A 22,079-nucleotide genomic window follows, 5' to 3' on the forward strand; every position below is an offset into this window, starting at 1 on the left:
TTCAGCAAGTCTCCTGCTTAGTATCACACTTAATGAAGACAATGTAATAATTCATGATAAATCCAGGACAGTGATTCACAGCAGGATGCATATTTGGAAGAATCCCCTATAATTGTCAACTCAGTGTGCCCACTAAGAAACATGCTTTGGCAGCACCTTCCCGGAACTACTTTGCAAACTGGGAGCACTGCTGAGTTTGCCTGAGCTATGTTAACCCAATGTACCATGGTCAGTGTGGTGTGGTGAGCATGGCGTATGATAAGGAGCTGTTTATTCCATATCAGTCAGCTAGTTATAGAAGGGTTTTGTATATATAAAAAAATTGCTGTAGAAATATCTAAAAATATTCTGATTTTCTGCAATCAGCAAGGAGACAAAAAAGATGCCCACAACATAGTCATTGTCATTTCTTTTTGCAATACTGGAGTGTCAACATAGAAGTTTCACTGGAAAAAAAGTCATAATTTTTCCTGGTTTCTGACTGCATTTGGGTTAAAATTTACTCCATATAAAGTAAACACCACTTTTTCTTGACACTGTTAAAAATGTCATTCCTCAAGTGTAACTTGTAACTCTGATGCAGTAAACAAAAATGTTGTTTTGTTAGTGCTACCATTTGCTCCTGAATCTTCTCACAGTTCCATGAAAACCACTCCTGTCACCTTTCTTGAGGTTCTGCAGTTTGGGTGCCTTTATCGCTTCTCAGAACACTCAGAGCACCAATAACAACCAAATGGCAAACACAGATTCTTCAAAGGAAAGGTTGGGGGTGACCTTCTTGTGAGTGGCTTCCACATGAGCACCCCTTTGAAGGACATTGAGTGGAGCAGAAGGCTTATGACATGGAAGAGTAAAATGTGAATGGGATGACATACAAGTGATGAAACGCAGGGGAAAAAAGCAGGTGGATGTAACAGAGGAAGAGCAAAAGTTCAGTTCCCCTACGCAGCATCCCCACGCAGAGCAAAGACTTCCTGTGAAGTCGCCTCTTTGAGGGTGCAGCCTGCCATCTGCCTCAGAAGTGGGAGAATTTTAGGAGAAATTAAAGGTGAAAAATGTCCCTCGGAGCCACTGCTTGTGACAGGCTTGTACACCACCTCATGGGAATAGCTCTGGGAAATCAGACTCCTGCTGCTCTGCCATCACCGTGTGCGTATGGTTGCAAGCTCCTGTTTCACCCCAGTAGGATATTGCGTGAGTGTGTAGGCATAGAGGATTAGCCTGAAGAAATTCAGAACCACTTTGCTAAGTGTTTATTGCTGCTAGAGTGAGTGTGTTCTGTCTACACAAAGCACCTACTGTAAGAGAGGGGTAGTACTTTCTTCTTTCAGAGGTATAGGTCCCCACATAGTGATAGGCATTTCTGTAGTAGCAGGTGTGGCTCTGAATGGTGTGGCAAACCCAAACCACCCCATGAATCTTTTCTGCACTTTTGTGACATGCATTAGGTCACATTGTGCAGTCAGTGTGGAGACCTACTGGGTATGACATCCAGGGGAGAGGAGTCTTTAGTGTCACCTTGGTAGCTATGAATTTTTCCCTATGTTAAGTTCCATGCATTCAAATATGTTTAATGAGTTATTCGTAAGTTCCAAGACATAGCTTAAGCCATCAGAATGCTTTTCCACCTTCTCAATGGCAAACAAAATAGCCATCTCCTTTTAGGAGTCACTTCCTAAAGTGTTCTTGTGAAGGCAGGAAACACCAAGACTTTCTAGCTCAAAAGCCTGTGAGAATGAATCTCCTCATATGATTTTTAGCACTTCCTAAGTCTAACCAGATCTGAGGTATGCAAGAATAACCTTTGAATTTATATTTCTAGCTGTGCTGATGCTAGGAACAGGAGGATAGGGGGAGATGTGGGTAAAGTACTGCATGAAATACAAGAGTGCTGATGCAAAAAAGTTTTAAATGTCATGTTCAGCCCAAGGTTTGTTCAGAGGTCTGGGAACAGCTCTAACTCATTTAAATAGCTTTGTGCTTCTTTGTAGGAGAGTTCTTCTCCCTTTTTTTTTTTTTTTTTTTTTTTTTTGTTCTGAATCAACAGTTTTGCTGGAAAAAATCAAATCATGTAGAATTCAGTTTGTGCTACAGGCACTTGCAGAGGAAAGCCTGTGTTTTCTGAGGTTTTCAAGTCCCATGCAGTGTGCTTTATTGACATGATCCAGGCACACAAGGAGGAGAAACAGTGCAGCTACCTGTCCTTCCTCTTTTTAATTTGCCTCATAACAAAAGTAGGAATTGTTTCCTACCAAGCTCACTTTTAGCTCAAAACCAAGGTGTTTGGTTTTGTAAACAAGTAAGTCAGCTAACTATTCACTGCACTAATAGACACACACATTTGTTTCTAGGTCTTGAGGTGAGTTTGGAATCCTGCTGTCAAAGAAAAGTATTCTGTAGTTGTGAAATACATACAGATTATTTACAAATATATACAAATTATTTGCAAGCCAGAGGGATATTTGAAATATGTGTGTATACAGTGCCATGTTTCTATGTTTACATAGCAAGATGAAGTACCTAATTTTATTGTTTTTAATTCAGAGTCCTATTTGACCCAAAATAGATATGAAAGACACCAAATGGAGTTGTTTTTCCCATGTTAGGTGATTTCTGTATATTTTTCAAAGCTGTTAGATTTTGAAAAGATATTTAATTTATCAAAGTATTTTGAAGCAGATAGTCACCTGGTTGCTGATATATCAGAACACAGTGTTATCAGTCTAGATCATTCTCTCTGATGTCAACAGGGGTGCCTCTTGGCAGTATTGCACTGTAACACTATCAACTCCAATGAAAGATAAATGTTTACTGCTAAGCCTTTAGAGAATAAGTTCCCGCCTTGAATTTCTCCATTTCTGTCAGAAAATACATTCCTAAAGATTATTTTCTTTTTAATGGGATCATAAAGTTTGGGCATATTTTCCTGTAATGGAGTTAGCAGTTGTCAGGTTGATAGCTGGAGTAGGGGGTTCCATGGTGATCTCATGGTACTTGGATGTTAATAGCTGTGAGTAATGTGTAATTAAGTGCAGCCACCACCTCTGTAGCTGTCTACCTGTGTGTTTTTGGAAGAGGGCACGATGGATCAGGGCAAAGATCATGTCATACCTGTCTCTTTTTATTATGTATTTTAACTCAGGCTTTTCTTTTGGCTGTGGCCAGGCACAGATGTTGGTCTGGGTGGGCAGCTGGGGCTGATCTTGTGTGGAGGTCGTTATGTTTCCTGTTCAGGAAGTCCATGAAGCTGCCCTGACAGTGGCAGTTCAGCATTGTCACAAGAACTTCATCTTACCTGCAGTGGTTCTAGAAATCACAGTGAGTTGTAGTGAAAATATATCAGTGGTTCTCTGTGAAATGTGGGGGAAATTGTATCGTACCGCCAAACGGACAGAAAGCATAGGAAGAGGCTCTTTGAGCTTCAGCACAGATTTGTTATAGCACTTATTACTGATGTTGCCTTTTTCTGGTTAAGAGCATTCTGCATTACTTGCTGCATAAAATTTGATTAAAAACTATGTATAACGTGTGTTCTAACTGAAGCTTATAAACCTGCTACATTGCTTGCCCTTTTCTTAAAGTGGTTCTTTATTATTCAATGCTATTTTGTCAGACATCTGATTTGTATAGCTGAGCATAGGGCACTTGCCTTCGTTTTAAGGGTAATAAACAAGCTACACTTTTAAAACCAACAAAACATTTTTAAATGGTAGAATATTTTCCTAATTATTTTGTCTACTGTGTTGAATACCTTTTTACCTTCTCTGCAGTTAGCTTCCATGAGCTTGAAAGAGAAAGCGAGTGGGAAAGCAAGCTTTGCTGTAGAAAAAAAAAAAGAAAAGGAAATCAAAGCCAACCACCAACAGCTTTTTCAAAAAGAGTGTTCTGGTTGTTATAAAACATGCATATAACTGGCAACTGATATTATCCACTGGTGAGATATTGTTCATACAGCTACAGCATAAAATTACCGGGGAAATCGTGCTGGTTATCAATCCACATGTGCTCAATGCACCTCGAGGATTTGGAGAATGGCATCTGGATCTTTTGTCGTATCACTGCAACCCTTCACCTCCCACCAGTTCTCCAGACACACTCCCCACTACGTTATGGCCCCTTTGATGCACATATCAACACATTTCACCTCTGATATTGTTCACGTGAATGTGGACCATGCTGTGATGCTTGACAGACAGTGCTTAAGCATGACTTCTTGTGTTCATGCAAGGGACTATCTTTCTCCTTCACATCACCTACCTGTCTTGCCATGAAAAGAAGTCTTCCAGCATTGAGGAAGTCAGCTATGCCTATATGGCATATGTCTATATGAGCCCTTTCTGCCCACACACTAAGCTGACCAGATGCTGTGTGGCTGTTTTCATTTGGCTTGGAGCTCACACAAATGTATCCTGCCTCTTCCCAGGGCTTACTTGCTCAGATGTGATGGCACACTGCACAGACGTAGCTTTTGGGTTAGTTGGAGTGTTGCAGAGCAAGTTGGTGACTGCCTTAAATTGTATTTTGTAGACATATTCGTGGCTGTGTTTCCACTGTACTAACCACTTAAGCATTAACTTTAACCAGCTTAAACTTGCTGTAGTAAATTCTAGCTTTTGGTAGAAGGGAGATTGTGGAAAGCTGCTGAAAGCATTCAGGAGGAAAGGTGAATTCTTCCTGTGCTGAGCCCTGTGATATCCCAGCAGCCCATGCTTCTCCTCAGACTTCTCATCAGGTAGGGTGGGTGCAGTGCAAGGTGTTGTTCTGACAGATACAAACTGGACTGAGACCAAACCCAGGAGCTTTAGAAAACCAAACCCAGGAGCTTTAGAGGTGGCAGAGCTCTCCACTACACATGGTACTTTGTCTCAGTCATTCAAAGTCTCTCTTATAATGTTTCTAAGGGTAAAGGGGCTTATGCATTATTCAAATCAGTACTTTGTCAGTTGTTTATTCTTATACAGGCTGTAAATGTTTAATAGTATTTCTAGAATACACACAGGGATTTTTTTGTTTGTTTGTTGTTGGGTTTGGTGGTTTTTTTTTCAGGCTTCAGCTTCCCATCTCAACATTGTTCAGAGGAGAGAGCAGAGATCAGAAACTGGTAGAATCACGTTTGTAAACATCTGTGAACAACTTGAGACCAGCAGACATAGCACAGCAAATATTCCTCCATGCTTTTGTAGCAATACTTGAATATTTGGCCATATATAATGGCCAAATTCTTTGCTAATGGTAATTGGTATTGCTCCAGTGGTTTATTTAATTTTCATGGAACAGTTTGACTTCAGATCAGCACGAGTTTAGTTGAGTTGGTTGCTGTGAAATGTGTGAGTTGGTCAAGTAATGCACCACCAGCATGGACACACCACAGAAAGGCGGACACCCCTTTTGTGCAGCATCTGAGCTTTGTATTTGAGCTCTCTGGCTAGGCTGTTCTGCTCCAGATCAGCCTGAGTATCTGCAGGAAAGAATTGTGGCAGTATTTGAGGATATGGCAAATGCCAATTTATCTTAATATAATTTTGCTTGTGCTTTTACATAATTTTTTGTTTCATGCTATGTTTAGTATTCTTCTAGGTCAGATGAAGTCAGGGGTCAAGGGTGTGCTTGATTTAATACAACTGGATGGTTTGCCTGGTTTTTGTCTGTTCCTTTTTGTGTCCTGTCATTTGAATTTTATATTTTTTCTTTTATTTCTTGAGACGACTTTTCTGGGTATGATTTTCTGTGCTATGTTGGTCCTTTATACTAGTACAGATTGCATTTGTTCATCTGAAAAGCCTGTCCTGTACAATTTCCATCATTTTTACGGTATTACATTTTGTCATTTTCTGCTGGCGTTTGTTATGTTGTGACAGTGGTTTGTCATACAGCTGTGAATAACCTCTTTGGCTTGCCTTTAGAACTTTTTTCTTTGCAGTTTTTGGACAAAATTAACTGAAATATTCTTTCTTAAAGAAGAATGATTAGCACAGTGTGACAGTTTGGGCATTACCTGCCTCCCAACTCTTAGGAAATCACCCAGACTAGACTCAGCTGTACTGAAAATTAAGAATGAAGACATATTTACAGCTTAGCACAATATACAAGCATATGTACACAAATAAATACAGTTATATACAAATTAAAAGTAACATAGAAACACAACACCTCTCCCAGAAGCAAAGTCCCCAGTAGGGCTCCTAATCCAAACCCCCTTCCCCCTCCCTCTTTCTCTCCCTTCAGAAATAACCAGATCAACCCACATATATCTCACGTGATAAATCTGAAGATCTGAGGTGAGATGTCAAAAAAAAAGACAAGGAGGTTAGAGGGAAAAGGAGTTAAGTGGATTAGAGAGTTAAAGGCAGTCAGCCACAGAGACCAGCCCACCAGAAATAAGGCACAGCCCCAAGTGAGAGCTAAGAAGTGTGTGAGAAGTGATCATCTTATCTATATTTTGACTAGTTGTGTTTCTCAGCAGAAGAATGGTGATATAGGTTACTGTAGTTTTTTTCTTTCTTCTCACAGCTAAGGATTTAGTTTCTCTCAGCAAAAAATAGCCCCAAACCAGCACACACAGACAGTGGCTGTGTGCTGCAGGCAGGCAAACCATTCGTTCTGGCTTTATTCACACTCAGAGTGCAGATTTTTAATGCAAAAATAAATATCCTCTTTGCTAAAATACTCATCTATGGTAGATCTTTGCTGGGGAGTGCTAAGTTTTGATTCATAAGGTGTGGAAGTTTTAACAACTAAAACTGGAACTTACTCACCTGAAGTATGTCTTTAGTTTATGGAAAAGGAGCATGCGTAACACTTACCACCACCAGCCTGAAAACTCAGTTTATACCATAGGCATCCTCAGAATTGTGCCTGCCTTGAGAAATTCTGCATTTTTCAATGTGAGTAAAGCTCTGCCCTGCTCTGTGCTGCTAGTAACCTGTCTCAGTTGTTTAAACAACAAATTGTATGGGCTCTGAATTTTCAGACTGAGTGAGCAGGCTCCCTGAGTTCTTAGAGCGTTGTCACTGATCATAGAGTGAAAACTTAGAGCTAGAAGCAGGTACAGACCTGTACAGGGTCTATGCTTTCCTATTTGTGCTTCACTTTGAGGTGTTGGTTGTGAGACCTGCAGGAGAGATGAGAGTTCAGCAGTGAGCTAACAATGTGGCATTGCAGCAAAGAGCTTCTGGGCTGCATTAGGGAGGTTATCATTCCCTTGGTGTTAGTGAGACACATGTGGAGTAGGATGTGCAGTTTGGAGTCACCATTTAGTAAAAACACGTGGATGTACTGGAACATGTCCAGAGAAAAAACATGAATATGATTAAGGGCTTGGAGGATCTGCCGTATGAGGAGAGGCTGAAAGAGCTGAGACTGTGCAGTCTGGGGAAGGGGCAACTTATCATTGTGGGCAGTACAGGCTAAAGAAGACAGAGACAGACTTGTCTCAGTGTTGCCCAGTGAAATGGAAGAGGCATTGGGCACAAAGTGAAACACAGAAAGTTCCATTTAAACGTGAGAAAACACATTTCTCTCAAAGAATGGTCAAACAGTGACACAGGTTACCCAGAGAGGTCATGAAGTCTCCATACTTGGAGATATTCAAAACTGGACATAGTCCTAGACAACCCACTGCAGGTGACCCTGCTCTGTGTGGGGGTTGGACCAGGTGATCCCCAGAGGTGCCTTCCAAGCTCAGCTACCATTCTGTGATAGGGAACTTGGACTTGCTTGCTTTCCATATCTCCTGGTTCACGCCGTCTGAGCCTGAGGAAAGCAATTCTTTAAAGACTGGTAGTGTGCTGCCTGTACAATAAGGAAATTTTATTGTAATAGGTAGGCTGGCTGAGCCTTAATGAAAAAGTATGCTGATGCAGTGTAGCTTTGTTCTGACACATACAGAGCTTTCTGTGTTTGTTTTCTGACTGTTTTTACCAAAATGAATTACAGTAAAATACTGTCTCTCTTCAGGGAGATGATGGATTTAAGACTGAGTTGCAGATTATGTGTCTATGAGAGTAGGAGTCATAAGGTGGAGGGAGTTAAGCTGAGGTCTAATTGTTATGAAGTTTCTGTTACTTGCTCTTGTCTCAAGTGTGTTTTAGAGGATTGAAGTGGTAGTTACAGACTTTTGAGAAAAGGAAACACTGGCAATGGAATCAGAATCATACAGGCAAATCTTTTTGGAGGTAAAATGGTGTTAGAAAATACCTGTTGGAGAAAGGGCAGTGTCAAACCTAACACGGTGATTGCCTTACACAGGATAGAAGGAACTAGACAGAGAAATGTGGGCATTTACAATTTTATTAGTGTTAGGATTTTGGGTTGTAGCTTTCGACTGTAGGCGGTGTTACTGACATAAATAAGCTATTGGAGATATCGTGGAAGTATCATAGATCAGAACAAAAGCATCCCAAGGTATTTAGTTCTGGATAAAGGAAAAATTCAAGTCACTCAGTTACAAGGCAGAATCCACACTATTTGTCCTGCTTTGTAAGTCGTTACAAAATTGAGAACAAAGGCAGAGTGGTTGGAAACCTCAGATTTCCCCGATTGCCATGAAGTGCTAAGTAGATCATTAAAGATAAAATTTTAAGGACATGAGAAGAATCCACCTGTGACTATTTTTACTCCTCAAAAGACTGTGCTTAGTTGTGGGAATGCAGAAGAGTTGTGGGTGCAGGTGCAGGAGAGCTGCGGGAACAGAGTGGAGAGAATAAACAGCAGGCAGATGCTTGTAATAACAGACCTTGGTTCTCACAGGCAACTGGCCACCTTATCTCAGAAGGGGCAGATAATGGACACTTTGCTAACGAGAACAACAAGGCGTGGTTTGTGCTGATGGAGTGGGTTGTCCTTGCCTAATTACACTGATGTGTAGGCCTGCGCTCTGCTGGCTGAGTGTACATACATTTCAGGCTGCACGTCATAAAGGGTCTCCTGCATAATTCACACTGAATCGTCTGGAGTCCTTCGTAGTTAGGCCTTGACCACGTTGGTCTGTGAGGCCTACCACAGGTCCTGCGCCAAGCAGAGATTTACGAGCAGCACCAGTGCTGCAGCAGTGCTTTATTGGCAACGTGGAGGTAGTACTTCACAGTGTGTGGGGTTTTGTCAGTGGAGGATGGGAGGTGTTAGTGTTCCTCCTGTAAGAAACGTAGAGGCTCCTCCAGCTCTGAGGTGGACCCACCTCAGGCCACAGACGAGCAAATCAGCATCTCTGCAATAACGTATTTAAGACATGAAAAACCTCTTGGGTGAGTTCTTTTGGTTTGGGAGTACTTTTGTATTGGAGAGGAGTGAGATTAGAGAGAGACAACCATGTGGACACTAAGGTCAGTGAGGAAGGGGGCGAGTATGATGGAGCAGCTATTCCTCTTCTTCCCATGGTGAGATGACGCACAGAGGCCTTGCGGGCCTTAGAGGTTAGTGGTGGAACAGAAACCCACCTGCAGCCCATAGAGGACCCTGCAAGGGAGCAGGGGACATTAAGATGGCCATGACTCTGAGGGAAGCCCATGCGAGAGCAGTCCATCACTGGAAGCTTTACAGCCTGTAGAAGAGACCCAGGCTGATTGCAGTTCATGGATGACTCTCTCTCTTGAGAGGGATGCCACGTTCTGAACTTTACAGTTTAAAATTTATAATGTCTATAGATTATACAGTTGTCTTTTTTCTGGATGCTTGAATAGAACATAGTATATTGGTAGTACACTGCTATTAATAGTACACTAGTATCTCTAAATTATTATTATTGAGTACTCTTGTAACAGATCTTCAATCATTTAATATTTAATTTGTACAAATAACTGGAAATATCCTAAAAGTGTCAATTAATCATGCATTATAATTTTTATTCTCTAAGTAGTCTAAATGGTAGGAGCATCTGTCTTATCCACTAGACAGGGAGAAAAATAGGACAGGTCTTTGTGTGCCAGAGTCTGCCTTGGATACATGTGGGTGGTTTAATCAACATGGCCCACACATCTACAAGACAGAATTTAGACTTATTAGGCTGTCTTTTCACTGCCTTTCATGCCATGGTATCAAATCCCCAGCTTTTTCTGGAAATTGACAGATTCATGTTGTTTGAATCCACTCACCAGATAAGGTCTATGGAGGAATGTTCCCATGAATAAGTCTGCCTTGCAGCTCGTCCAGAGAGCAGGTTTCAGTACTGAAAATTAGAGCTTTGCTGTTGTCCAGCTTTGTGAAGGGAACTCTGCCTCCACATCCCAGCCAGATGGACTGGGAGGGAGCAGACCTGATGTGTTATTAGATTAGGAGAAATTTGGACAAATAAAACTCTAGGCAGAGTAACAGCAATCTTGTACATGGTGTAACACATCACCACATAACTCCATGATGTTGTGCTTCATGTGTACTGATTGACTTCAGTTACAAAAAGCATACATAAATGGACATGCCAATCTGACCCACACAAGTGTCAATTAGCCATGCCCAGAGATGTCAATTAGCAATTAACAGAAAGCTCAGACTTTCTTCTGTGGTGCTCAGGAAAGTTCATTTGCAATCAATGGGAAGTTGTCTTGTGGCTTCCTTAGCCCTTACATCTGGCTGAGGGAGAGTCAGTCATTACATCTCTATTTAATTAATGAGATTTAACTGTGATAATCTCTCGAGCAAGAGATTTTCGTGGTCTGCCTAAAGCTTTACAGTACAGCTCAACATTTTGTGACAGGAGACAAAAAACCCCACAGCTCCAACCAGTGGAGTTCTTCAAGCCCATCTAGAGCATGTTGATGAGCTAATCAGCTGCAGGCTGCAGCAGAGCTTCCAGACTGAGCTCCTTTAAGCTATAGGCACAGGGTTGCTTTTTGTTCTGTTGCTGATTCTGTGAAACTTTTAAAGGCTTTTTGTATTTTACGTTTTTATTTGTGTCTGGTTTATTACTTATTTTATATCCTGGCTCTAATTGAAGACATAGGACTTGACAGGATTCAGAGCTGCAAAAACCAGCCTGGAAGCAATAAACCAAATATTTTTATTTCACTGATTAACACTTCCATTGTTTCACTTCTGTACCAACTTGACAGTTATCTTACATGGTGTATATGTTAGATTCAAGTCCTGAAAGGTTCAACTTTAAAGGCAACATATGGGCAGTTCAGGAAGCAAGGAGGGTTTTGCTATCAAACCCTGCTTCTGCAGAGAGGCTATTAACCTTCATTCAGTAGAGAGGGCATTGAGCTTTTGACAACCTATCTTTGGGACACAAAGGGAGGAAATGTTCTTCTATTCCTAGCCCACAAATAATAGCAGTTTCCTGTGAACTAGAAAAACACATTTACATTCTATTTTATTAAAATCTTCCTTGAGAAAAGACAATCCACCCCAACAGTAGCATCCCCACCATTAGGTGTGTGGTAGTACTGCTATCATATTACAACCTTTTTTGGCTTTCTACCTGTAGCTTCTCTGAGGCTTGCAAAAATCATGAACTTCACAAGTTACGGCTCTTCTCACCTGCAGATCATTGGTCTCTTTGGTTTAGTTTGGGTTGGAAAAATAATTTTAGAACTAAGCATATTCCCAAGAGAATAAAGTATTTTGCACTCTGAGAAAAGTATTTAAAAGGGGAAATAAATGAAAAGGCAGCCTGAAAATAATGATTGCTAGGGTCAGGATGACAGAGGGGCACCTTAATCATTATTGTTGTATGCCCAGGCCAAAAAGTAGAAGTGTGACCTGAGTGCATGCCTCTCCATGTGGCAGGCCTTGGGCCATTTCATGTGTCAGATGGTTTAATTCTTTTTCTTTAGAATTCCCCAGAAATGTGCTTAAGAAGTTATATGTACCATAACTGTTACTGACCTATAAAACTTCTTGTCTATATTCATAGATTGAATTAATTGATTTCTGAACTGCTCATATCTGGGGAGTGTCACAAATCTATCTGCATTAATTCAGTTGAAAATGGTATTTATGTCTCTGATCCTCCAGAACGGTACACAAAATCAACCAGGCTAAAGGTACATCATTCCAGTGGGTGACAGCATTATATCTGTGTAAAATAGTCACTTCAGATATGTCTTTCTTATAGACATTTTCATATAAATAGCTATTACTTGTTGCTAAATCCAACTGATCTTTGTCAGTTTGCTTTGCTACCTGGGGATTTGCTAGCACAAATGGAGCAAAATTCAAGGGGCAGTGGCCGCTTCTCATGGGAAATTCATCCTTGGTATAGTCAGCTAGGGATGAAGGATGCTGCCCAGGACAGAATGATCATTTACAGCAGTATTCCAGTGTTCTGGAATTAATGCCTCAATGCTGAGAGGCAGGTAAATTTCTCTTCTGGTATACCTAAGATGCTACAATGCTGGCTGCCACATTTTGTGCTATGAAAGGGTCTTTTCTGAGTAATGTGACTGTAAGAGCTTGTTAGTATTTGTACAGATGCAGGCATGAACCTACATCTGCTTTCCTAAGCCAGACTATGGGACTCAGAGCCTCAGCAACTGCAGTCATGGCTATTCTAATGTATTGCAAGAAAGGAAGGAAAAGCACTTTTGCCACTTCCATATTCCTATGCCTGGGAAAGGATTGTGTGTGTGTGTGCAGCAGAGCTGAGTGTGTGCAGGCATATGTACCTCAGTACTCACAGACAAGGAAAAGTCCTCTGAACTTGAAATGCACAAAGTTTTCTATGTGAAAGCTGTTCTACAGCTTTTGTTCTTCTTGGAAATGAAAAGCGGAAATAAGCTTTGTTATCAGTACAGAGAGTTTCATATTCATCCTAGAAATGGAATGATCATCTCAGGCCATGGAATGCTTCAGGAAGAGAAATAAAACCTTGAGCTTGCTTCAGTCTTTAGTGTCAAGGCAACATGGTGAGCCCAGGACAGGTCTGCTTATTAATGCAGGTTTTCATTAGTGTTCCTTCTGAAGCTGAATATTAGGTGAAATGGTTTATTCTGCACATTTGCATTAGCTATTTTCAGTTTTACGGACAGGTAGGGTCTACACGTGCATCTGTTGCTGAAAATCAGGTTCCATGTGGCATATCCTTGTATGGACCTCTCTTCCTCTTCCTCCTTCATCCTCTTTCTCACTTTCTTGTTCATGGTAGCATATGCCTGTGCCAAACAGAGATAATGCTTGCTAGGACAAGTAATAAGGATGATGAGGCATTTAATGTATTTCTAGACTTTTTACTGTGTTGTGGCTGTGAATTGAAGGCAAAATGTGCCACCACATGACCATGCTACTTTTGGAAGAGCCTATAAGCTGCAGTTTAAAAAGTGACAAGATATTTATGCAGTGCATAAGTCATTTGAATAGAGGTTTATCACAATCAGTAGGAATGCTGGATTTTTCATATCACACATTCACTGCTTAAGATGATTAGCAGGAAATTTAATTTGCACTAATTAGCCTTGGGGGAGCAAGAAATTAACTTGATGAGTAAATTTTTCCATTTTGCTGTATTCTATATGCCATCACAGAGAAATTTGATTTATAGCCTGAGTTGAGTCCTGTGCTGATACACTGGACTTCAGTTCTCCTAAATTAAATTAAAAGACTGTGGAAAATTAATATATGCATGGTGAGTGGGTGGGGGTTTTTTAGGAGTCAGGGAGTAGTTGTTCAGTGCATTCATTGAATTGTCAGCCACTTCCAGAGAATGTGCTATGGTTTTGTACATTAAATTACATTGATATCTAATATTACAGGGAAATAAATAACTACTCTAATTCTCTGTATTATTAGAGCAAAACCTTACAAAAAATCTAATTCTCTTTGTGTATTTTCATTCTCTAATGTGCATTACAGCTGCACATGCAATATCGCACGTTGTAATGCACAGAGCTGAAACAGTTCTCACAGCACAACTAAGAAAACACTATGCTTTTTAATTTGCAACACCCACTTGCAAATACATTTTTAGGGTCAGAAGCCTTTGTTCATATGCTGGCAAAATTCCTATGAAAGCTATATTTTTAAGAAATCACTCTCAAAAGTGTATGGCAAATGAGTGAGGCATGAGTCACCACATAGTTGTACCAGTCAAATAAGAATTAGAAACTAATAAACTCTGTAATCTTGCCTGTTGATGGTGACTTTTCTGTCTCATTCTTCCAAAACACAGTTTAGATTGCTTGGTTTTTCCCTCTGTAAAATGGAGGCAATTTTTCTGTATCCACCACTGAGAATTACCGTGGATTGATTAATGCATGCAAAGCAATGAGTCATTTTGTATGGAAGTATTGGTCTATTATAAACTGGAGTGTTCTGTCATGCAGGGCTTGTGGTTGCATCCAAATTCATCTGTAAAAAAGGAGATGAAAAACATCGGTTGCATACAAGATAATTACCTTAGATGCCAGCATTTCTGCTGGTTTGTGTATGTGAAGTACACTCAGAAGCTCACTACTACTATTACATATTTGGAATTAGATCTTCTAGTACTTACTGAAACTGCTATTGAAGTGAGAGATGTAACTTCAGTGACAGCTTTGCCCAAGGAAGTATTGTAGAACTGGGTGCCTTTTAGTCTGTAGTTAGGGATTTAAGTGATGCATGCAAGCTATCTGAGGTGTCTGCTCTAACCTATAACATAAATATTTGTGGCCTAAATAGGATCTCAGATAGACCTGTGGGTAATCACTTACTGTGTAATGCATTGTATTGCATTCTCAGGTCTTTGTCCAGTCACCAGGACTGATTTCTTAACAGTAGCCCTCCTATTTAATCAGGAGTGTCTGTATCTTTGTGTGGGTCTATATATTATACATGTGTCATGAACAGACAAATGTGTATGTGTGCACAGCCACCCAATCTAAATGAGCTTTACCTTTTTGGGTGTACGAGTATACTTCTGTAAATACTCACCACTTGTATTTATACATTTATGAGTAATATCCCACTCTCAGTCATAACTGACACCATGTGGCTTTCTGTATAATAGTTACTCTGGGACAAAAAAACTTGCAGATGGTTTCAAGAGTTACTCTAAGTCACCATCAGTGTAAAAAGATTGACTACATTGAGCCCAGTCCCTCTAAATGGCATAAGCTGTTTTCACTGATTTCAGTGGGAGCAGGAGCAACTTTGTTTCTACAGCAGAGAACATGTATTATATTCATTAAATGAAAGTTTTATTTCATTGCACTTCAAAATTATTCATGTTCTGTTAGCAAATGGTTTGAGATTTTATAACCTAGAGCACTTGCTGAATTTTGCTTTGTATTTTCCTCACAGCAATTGGAAGGACCCTCATTCCTCGTTATTTTAGCACTGTCTTTGAAGGAGGTGTAACAGACCTGTATTACATTCTCAAGCACTCAAAAGAGTCATACCACAACTCATCCATCACAGTGGACTGTGATCAATGCACCATGGTCACTCAGCATGGAAAACCCATGTTTACCAAGGTAACAGGGAAGACTCAATAAAGCATGTTGTTGTTTTTTTCTTTTTCAGTGTGTATAAGAGTGAAATATATTGATTGTTGCATTTTTCTGGTAGAACTGAGATTATTTCTAATACTGAAACCCCCTGAAGCCTTTTAATTACTGTTTTCTATATTCATTCCGTGACTAGAAAATTCTGTGGGCATCCTTTGCACTTTTTCCAGAAAGATTGCATGAGAAGCACCTAATGCCAGATTTCTAGGACCATCAGTTGTACATAAATTAAATTCAAGTTCTCAATCTCCTTTTCTTTGAGCTTGATTTTAAAACAACGAGATGTCACGTTGCTGGAACCTACCATTTGGGATGGGATGACTTATATTTGATACCTCTCCAGTCCAAGGACTATAAATCTCAAGATAAATAGTGATTTAATACAGTTGGTTGCTGGTCCAAAGGGCAGTGAAATTGATGGAAGGAGTCGATTTATTTAAACATGCTTTGAATCAGGCAGTTAGTGAATACTCAATATTTGTGAATGATTGTGAATTGTCTTCATGCATTGGCCACTTCTAGTATTGTAATTAAAATGAGTGTCATATATTTATTTTAAAAGGGCATCAAAAAGGTAGAAAATAGAGATTAAAATATTTATATATATTACAAAAACTAGTAAACTGTTTTCCAAAATGCAAATGTCCCCTTTCATGAAGGAAAAGATTTTATGATCTTTCTATCTTGTACCTGTTCATTTGAATTAATTTTAACCCTTGATTGGATAAAAGGGTTATCAGGAGGAGATAACCCACCCATGTTGCCAGTGGCCCGATGGACTGTGGAGGCTTTAGTGTCAAAAAAGGCACCAGGTACTGACAGCATCATGGCCAGGGCTCACATAACTTACATTGGTTTAGTATGTATAAGTCTCATCCTTTTGTAGTGTCTTCCCTGCCGTCTTCATGGCTCTTGGAGTGGGGCTCTAAGAAGAGGGAGAGGTAGACACTGGTGTGCTGTGCACTGATGACCAAGGAGGTGTGCATTTAATGGTGTCATTGTTCCAACTCTCCCATTCCAGCCCCCTGTGACTCACATACACAGAAACAGAGAAAGTTGCAAGTGGCTTAGGTAGCACCTCTTTGCCATCTCCTTACCCACCAGGAGTTGTGTGCGCTGGCTGTGATGAAGGTATACAGTGGCTGCTTCTCCATGGAGCTCCCTAAAGTGATATAATTTCCCTTTGACTTAGTTCTAATGCAGTAGAAAATAAAAGGAGTTGGTTTTGAATGAATAAATATAAGATGCTTTTCTCAATTCAAATAGTTGATTTTACTTATGGCAGCACATAGCAGTGTTGCTGATAATAAGCTAGTATCCAGCCACTCATGGCAGACTAGCAGAGGGATGGAGCTGCATTCACCTCCCATGGCACCATCCTGTTGTGTGGAATGAACTTCTCCATCTGCTGCAACCCTGGCAGTGCACAGCATGCTTCAGCCCTGACATTTCAGTTGCAGATCCCAATATAAACCTCTGTACCCCAGAAGAAGAGTGCAGATGGGGATGTGACTTGGATTCTAGAGGAGAAGTTGGGGTGGGGGTTAGTGGCTGTTAGTTTAAAATATGACTGTGTTACTGAGAGCAAATGTGAAATACAGTTGTGGTGGAATAAGGGAGAAAAGAGCAAAGTACTCTCTTAGGAAGAAGGTAGAGCCAAATGTCTCAGCTGTGTGTGTGTAACTTCTAACATAGGTACTGAGGGCACAGATCTCATACCAAAAGGTGAACTACTCTCACAATATCAGTGATGGAACAAAGCAGACCTCCCATAATGAGCAGCACTCCAATGGACTGTGTAGCTCTTTAGATCATGCATGAATTTGACCCAGCAAAACTACCACAAAGGGTTTTTTTAAATGCAAAAATACAAACTATATTTGTTACTAGCTCTTTCAGTTTCACAGCTTCTAAGCTGCACATTTACCAACTTGTAATACAATGGGCTGAAACAGTTCTCATCATGCATTGAATTAGGAATCCACAGCTGCATTTTATTCATGTCAACATTTTCCTAGTTTGAGCAACTCCCTGCATCCTGCAGTACTGGATAAATATGTAAAATGGCATTTCCAATACTTTGGAGCAAATATGGCTAGAACCTGCCTAACAGTAAAAATATGAATAATCCAGCTTCTCTTTTAAGATGGCAAGAGGTACTTGTAAAGTGTCACACACTTAAAAACTGTTTCATGGAGGTATAAATAAATGCTGTAGAGAATACAGAATCACAGAATTGTCAGGGCTAGAAGGGATGTCAAAGATCATCCAGTTCCACCCTCCCTGCTATGGGCGGGGACACCTCACATTAGATCAGGTGTCAATGGTAAAAGAAGAGACTGAAGCCCTGACTACCACGTGTTTACCTGGAAAATGCTTCATTTTCTTTCTCCAGGTAAAGGAGAGCTTTAGGAGTCCTCCCAAGTCTCTGCTTTCACCATGTTTACTGGCACTTCAACTTTATGTATAGGCAAACTGTTTTCCTGCAATTGGTGATGTTTGTATTTCCCCACAGACTGGCAGAGCTTTGCCTGCACCAGTGGAGCAGTGAGCACCCTATGTCTGAACTGTTCTCTTCCTGCACTGAACCTTGGAGCCGTCAGCTGGGTTTTATAAGCAAAATCCTTGAAACTCAGCAATCTTAATCCTTACTAACAATCTCAGGCACTTCCCATATTTGTATAGGCTTTAAGTTTCTTTTCAAGCAACAACTCAGCTTTGAGAAATGGTATTTGATACAGGGGGAGGAAGGCTTCTAAAAGATGCCCTGGGTTAGGAGGGTGAGACTGTACCAGCAGCCACGGAACCAGAGCTGGCTTTGAGAGGTGCCAGCAGCTGAAATTCCTGCAATTAGTAAGTGCAGCGAAGGGGTTAAAAAGCTATTGGTTAGTTTGAGAAATGTTCTTTTTTAGTTTTTTCCCTGGCCTAGTCTAGAGCAACCACGTGATACACTGAATGCCTGCCAGCCTCTTTCTTGTTGATCCTCCGGAGACCATCTGTGCTGGGGGCATTGATTAGAGTGTGTCTGCTGGGATTACATCTTTTCTGTTGCCATGCCAACTAATCAGCTGATTTTGGTTACCACAGAAACAAAATGTCAGAGCTCACAGTACGGTAACATGAATTCAGCACAACAGAAAATGTTTTCTTAATTGGAGACCCTTTTGATTTTTTGGATTCTATGTAAAAGGCAGCTTTATAAAAAAAAAAGGAAGAAAAAGAAGAGGCCCATTTAAAATAAGAAGTGTGCCAATTTTATTGATTAAAAGGACTGCATAAAATTCTGCTCTACATAAGGAAATTAAATTCCTTTATAAGAGGTATATATTTTTTATCACTGTAATATGAGAAATGTTTCATTTTTTTTCTATTAAAATTTGTTAATACCAGCTCACATAATAAAACTCTTAAGGGCTATGGAGGTGTAAGCTTAAAAGAAGAAATATTTGAGAAGCCACAGGTATTATTATAAAGGAAATGTTTCAAACCTGAAGTATTTTCTTGTTAACTGGTCAGTAATGAGGATCTTTGTCCTCAACACAGTAATACTAATATAAAATGTTTTCCTTCTTGCATGAATCTTTCTGTGTATGCCTGTGTACCCCTCTGTAATTTCTTATCATTGTGAAAATAGGACGGGAAAATCAAAATCAGGGTCAGATGACAAAAGAAGTCACATTAAAAATTTGAAGGCATGGCTAAGGTGTGTTGAAAAGGGCAGAAGAGAACCTGTTGCAAGATTCTCCTTCGTGGGTTTCCAGTAATTTGATATATAGTATGCCTCTTCAAATTACCTGCATGTTTCTGCAGAAATAACCAAGGGGAAAAATTCTAATGACATTAAGCGAACTGTTAACCAGTAAAGCCACACATTGCCCAAGTGGGAGCTAGCCAGGACGGAACTGAGGCTTGTAGAAAGGCTGAACAGGCTCAGCTGACTCTGAGCTGGTTAGTTCCATCAAATGTTAGTCCTGTTAAAGCTGCAGAAACCTTTTGCTTTGAAAGGTCTTATGCCCTGTTTCCACAATATCTCGGTAACTCTGCACTTGCAAGTTTACTTTGAAGATGAGTTGTAAGTCTAATCATTCAATGTAAACAAAAAAACTCAATAGCAGAAGTAGTTAGTTTTCAGATCAGGATCATTTGCAGTACTGCACATTACCCCTGGTCAAGATACTGTGCTGAGTGTATATTTTGCTTAAAGACCATAGCCACAGGAGTTTTTCCACATGCAAGTTGTGAACAGTTGTTTACAAGTCCCCAGTAATTTATTTTATATTTAATTTTCAAATAGTCCCCACTTATTGCAATTACTCCTTCCACATTTTCTCTCTTTTCTTAGACAAGACCCCTCACAAAGCTGTATGAGCCACTTTCTGTGGAAGCAGCTCTACTGTCCACAACCACAACCTTTCCTTTGCTCCCCTGCCTCTCAAACCTGTTGTGGCAATACAGTTCATACAGCCTGGTGGTAGACACCCTGTCTGGCTTTCCTTGGAGTGAGGGGGAATAATAGAAGTAGATAAAATAAAGAAAGATAGAAAGTGAGATAAAATGCCTCAAAAAATCAAGAAAACTTGGGAAAGACAAAAAGGGAGAAAAAAAAAAGGAATAAATCAGGTTTGGCCACAGGTATTCAGGGCACTGTACACTCAAACAGGACATGAAGGGAAGGGTTATGTGCCCAGCTGGTGTAAGGAAAGTGCAACGTAAACCAGGCTGAGAACTACTTCAGAAACCTGATGTCAAGCTGCACCACACCCACCACCAATATGAGGTTCAGTCACTAATCAGCAGTAGGGAAATATGAGGGAAAGATAATTGATGCAATAAATAGGATTTCTCTGTTTGTAAAATGCTCTGAAATCTGTGGTATTCTAAGTTACTGTCCTCATGGTTAGGCCTATGAAGTAATTTTCCCACATTCACTTTTTCTTCCCCAAGAGAACAGAACACAATTAATCTGGCAGAGATGAACAATAGAATACTGCTGTGGTGTTTCTGAGTGCTGTTGAATCGATGATTCAAGATCACGAAAAACAAAATTCCTGGGAATTCATTTCATGCGTTTTGTGTATTCTAGGTATGCACAGAAGGACGTCTTATCTTGGAGTTTACTTTTGATGATCTTATGAGAATAAAAACATGGCACTTTACTATTAGGCAGTACAGAGAATTAGTCCCACGCAGCATTCTAGCCATGCATGTAAGTAATTCTTTTTTCACTTGACCTAATGCAAAGAAACGAGATTAGGTTTGTGAAGAACTCCAGCAAATTTCACACCCAAAGCAATTAACTATAAATATTTTGTTTTGCCCGCAACTACTTCTATTTACAAGTTCTTTCATCACTCCCTTGTTCCTCAGTGCTCTATTATTGCCACTGTTGCTATGTTTTCATTCTGGTTTAGCACATAGTTTTCCCTTTAATCCCATTTGGTGATTTTGGGCCCAAAATCTGCTCCTGTTGATATGAACTACACTGAAGTCAGTGAATTTTCATCATTGTAGGTATGAATTGTATTTAGTCTTTAAATGAAACAAACTAATGTAACCCTTGTGCGAGCCAGAAAATAAGTAATTACCATATATTTCCTTAGAAGCCTTTAGCATTTTAATCCAGATTTCCTTCCTTTTTTCCACATTTCAATACTCTTCTTTTTTAATTGAATGAAAACACGCACAGCAGAACATGACAACATTAAATATGCTACAAGTTGAAGTCAAATTGTTGTAAGGTAAATGGTTGCAAAGAAATAAAGGGACAGACCCTTGGTGCCACTTTCAGTCCTGGTCTGTAGAAGCATTTCAAATAGTAAAGCTTCATATACAAAATTAATTGCAGGATTATGGATTCAGACCCAATTATGTGTCTGCATTTCACCATTGAATTGCTTAGATATCCATAGATAAAGATATATTCTTGATGAGGAATTTCAAATAACCAAGCAAGCCTGGACTTTTTTGAAAAGGCTGTTACTAGCCTGAAGAAAATAATCTTGAAAACCTTCCCCACCATTTCTGTCCCAGGGTTAACTTTTATTATAGAGGGCTGATCTCCTGAACTCTTCAACAGTATCCCATTAAGGGACAATGAGGGTGACCATGAGTGACATTATGTATTTAGGGGACTGCTGCAATTCAAAGAGAGTTGAAGCAGGTTAGCCAGCAACCAGGAGGTATTAATTTTAGTAATGAGATTGATCTCAGTTTAGAGGAGGCTGGGGTCAGAGAAAAACTGTACCTGCATGTTTCCTGTTTAATTGTGGATAAACTCCAGAAGGGTTCTCCAGCCTCTGCTTCATAATGTTACTTATGTCATAGGCTCTGAAGGTGCCTTGATGAGTTCTCTGTTCTTCACTCACTTATCCACAAAGAGAAAGCAATACTTTCTTTAGTCCTACTGTTATCTGCTTGGTCTCTTCCAACCTGGTTGATTCTATGATTCTATGACTTCCAGCTAACAAATGGAAGGCTCAAAGTGCACTGAGATCCTTCAAGAGTCTGTATGGTGAGGTTCTGCTCACTTGCACCCCTGTGCATGTCCAGGCTTCATAGGTCAAAAGGCAGGGACAGAAGAGAGCCACTGGAAAACAGTCTTTATTCTGCTCCAACTTCATAATGTTTTACATTTTCCTATGCAAACAGAACTCTGTAGCTTAT

General features: G+C 40.1%; 1 protein-coding gene across 10 annotated transcripts in view; it reads left to right on the top strand.

The window, feature by feature from the left end:
• Positions 1 to 22,079, top strand: part of LDB2 (LIM domain binding 2) — a 378,927-nt gene that overhangs the window by 311,851 nt on the left and 44,997 nt on the right. For all 10 annotated transcript variants that reach the window (XM_064151379.1, XM_064151375.1, XM_064151377.1 and 7 more), the window contains 2 exons: positions 15,211 to 15,383; positions 20,500 to 20,622. In XM_064151379.1, coding sequence (XP_064007449.1) covers positions 15,211 to 15,383; positions 20,500 to 20,622 — 296 coding nt within the window. The remainder of the gene's footprint in view (positions 1 to 15,210; positions 15,384 to 20,499; positions 20,623 to 22,079) is intronic.

Source organism: Pogoniulus pusillus, chromosome 11 (genome assembly GCF_015220805.1).
Source record: "Pogoniulus pusillus isolate bPogPus1 chromosome 11, bPogPus1.pri, whole genome shotgun sequence".
Lineage (NCBI taxonomy): Eukaryota > Metazoa > Chordata > Aves > Piciformes > Lybiidae > Pogoniulus > Pogoniulus pusillus.